This window comes from Mesitornis unicolor, unplaced genomic scaffold, assembly GCF_000695765.1.
Source record: "Mesitornis unicolor isolate BGI_N332 unplaced genomic scaffold, ASM69576v1 scaffold45653, whole genome shotgun sequence".
Taxonomy (NCBI): Eukaryota; Metazoa; Chordata; class Aves; order Mesitornithiformes; family Mesitornithidae; genus Mesitornis; species Mesitornis unicolor.
Window position 1 is genome coordinate 2316 of NW_010174803.1, and position 1707 is coordinate 4022.

The 1707-nt window shown below is 57.4% G+C and overlaps 1 protein-coding gene across 1 annotated transcript in view; it reads left to right on the plus strand.

Annotated features, from left to right (window-relative positions):
• Nucleotides 1-1707, plus strand: part of IKBKE (inhibitor of kappa light polypeptide gene enhancer in B-cells, kinase epsilon) — a 9262-nt gene that overhangs the window by 1752 nt on the left and 5803 nt on the right. Inside the window, exons 5-8 of the mRNA XM_010181165.1 lie at nucleotides 72-182; nucleotides 470-649; nucleotides 983-1185; nucleotides 1587-1705. Coding sequence (XP_010179467.1) covers nucleotides 72-182; nucleotides 470-649; nucleotides 983-1185; nucleotides 1587-1705 — 613 coding nt within the window. The remainder of the gene's footprint in view (nucleotides 1-71; nucleotides 183-469; nucleotides 650-982; nucleotides 1186-1586; nucleotides 1706-1707) is intronic.

The window sequence follows — 1707 nt, forward strand, 5'->3', positions numbered from 1 at the left end:
TTCCCTCTTTGCTGAACCTGAGGGTGCCCAAACTTGGCTCGCTCCACCTGTGACCAATTTCCTTTCCCCAGGTATAAAATCACCACCGAGAAGCCCCCTGGAGCCATTGCTGGGATCCAGAGGCAGGAGAATGGAAGCATCGAGTGGAGCTACGCGCTGCCCCTCACCTGCCGCCTCTCCACGTGAGTGTCCCTGCTGGGCTTGGGTCCTGCATCCCGGCCCCACAACTGGAGAGGGTGTCCCACCCCGCTCCGTGCAGGAGGTTTTAACGAGGCTGAGGAGCTTTCCATAGGCTCTTGGCCCAGGTCTTTGCTTTACAGCCGGGAAAATGGGGCACAAGGCGGCGCAGCACTTCCACTGATTTGGGAGAGGGGCTGCACTTCTCCCTGGCCCCGTGGGCCACCGCGTTTAAGCCCCAGGGTTATGCCAGTCTGTGCAAACATCTCGTCTTCCCCTCTCGCTGCTGCAGGGGGCTGAAGGACCAGCTGATACCCATTTTGGCCAACATCCTGGAGGCGGATCAGGAGAAGTGCTGGGGGTTCGACCAGTTTTTTGCAGAAACCAATGACATTTTGCACAGGATCGTGGTCGACGTCTTCTCCCTGCAGCAGGCTTCCTTGCATCGCATCTACATCCATTCCTACAACACGTAAGGATGCCGCAGGCTGTGTTAAAAGCCAATTTGGGAGCCTCAGCCCCTCGTTTCAGTAGGTGAACCTGTGGGGAGTGTCCGTTCCCTTGCACTGCAGCTAAAATGGGTTAAAACAAACCAGGTTCAAACCAATCTTTGCTGGGAGTGCAGTAACTGGGAGCTGTGGGCTCCTGGGGTGGCACATGGGGAGCCCTAGGGAGGTCCGAGGGGCTCCACTGACCTTGTAGGATATTTTACTGTGAGAAGAGGGCAGCAGGACGTAAAGTGATGGAGATCTGAGTGCTGACCTCACTGCTTATTCCACATCCTTTTGTTTCCTCTTCATTTCAGTACCACCAAGTTTTTAGATGCGGTCTTCAAACAAACCAGCATAGCCCCTCACCATCAGGAGTATTTTTTTGAAGGCCACCTCTATGAGCTGGATCCTAACCTGCAAGCTCACAATTTCTGCAGAACCACAGAGCACAACCCCCTGACCCTGCTGAGCAGCGCCGAGCAGCCAGAGGACGTGGTGGGAGTCAGATACAGAGACCGTGAGTACCGCTGGCTGCGGGATGCATCACGGGATGCAGGGTGGGTGCAGTAAGAGAGATCTGCTCACAATATCATCCTGTGCACCATAGGAGGTGGAGGGGTTGTGATGCTGGAGCAGGATTAGGAGGTCTTGGGGTTGGTTTTTCTCTGCTGTGTCTGGTCGCTCCATGGTTGCCCTCCACACCGAGCCCTGCAGGTGCTTTGTGCCTTTGTACGCATTTCCAAAATACCTCAGAGCTGCGCTAAGCCCCCAGCATCGCAACTGCTCCTGCACCTGAAATCCTGAGTGGCTGTGGGGTTGGCTTCAGCGGGTGCGAGATGTCCCCATGTGTCTGCAGCCGCGGCTCGGGGGGCTCCGGGTTGGCTCCCCAAACACCATCACTGCTGTCTGTCTTTCCAGCGACCCTCGAATTCCCAAAATTTGCCCCCAAGGTGGACGTGGTGGCCGACTGCAGCGCAGCCAAGGTAGGGGGTGCCCGTGCACCCGGGGGAGCCCCGGCCGCAGCGGCGCAGCCCCCGGC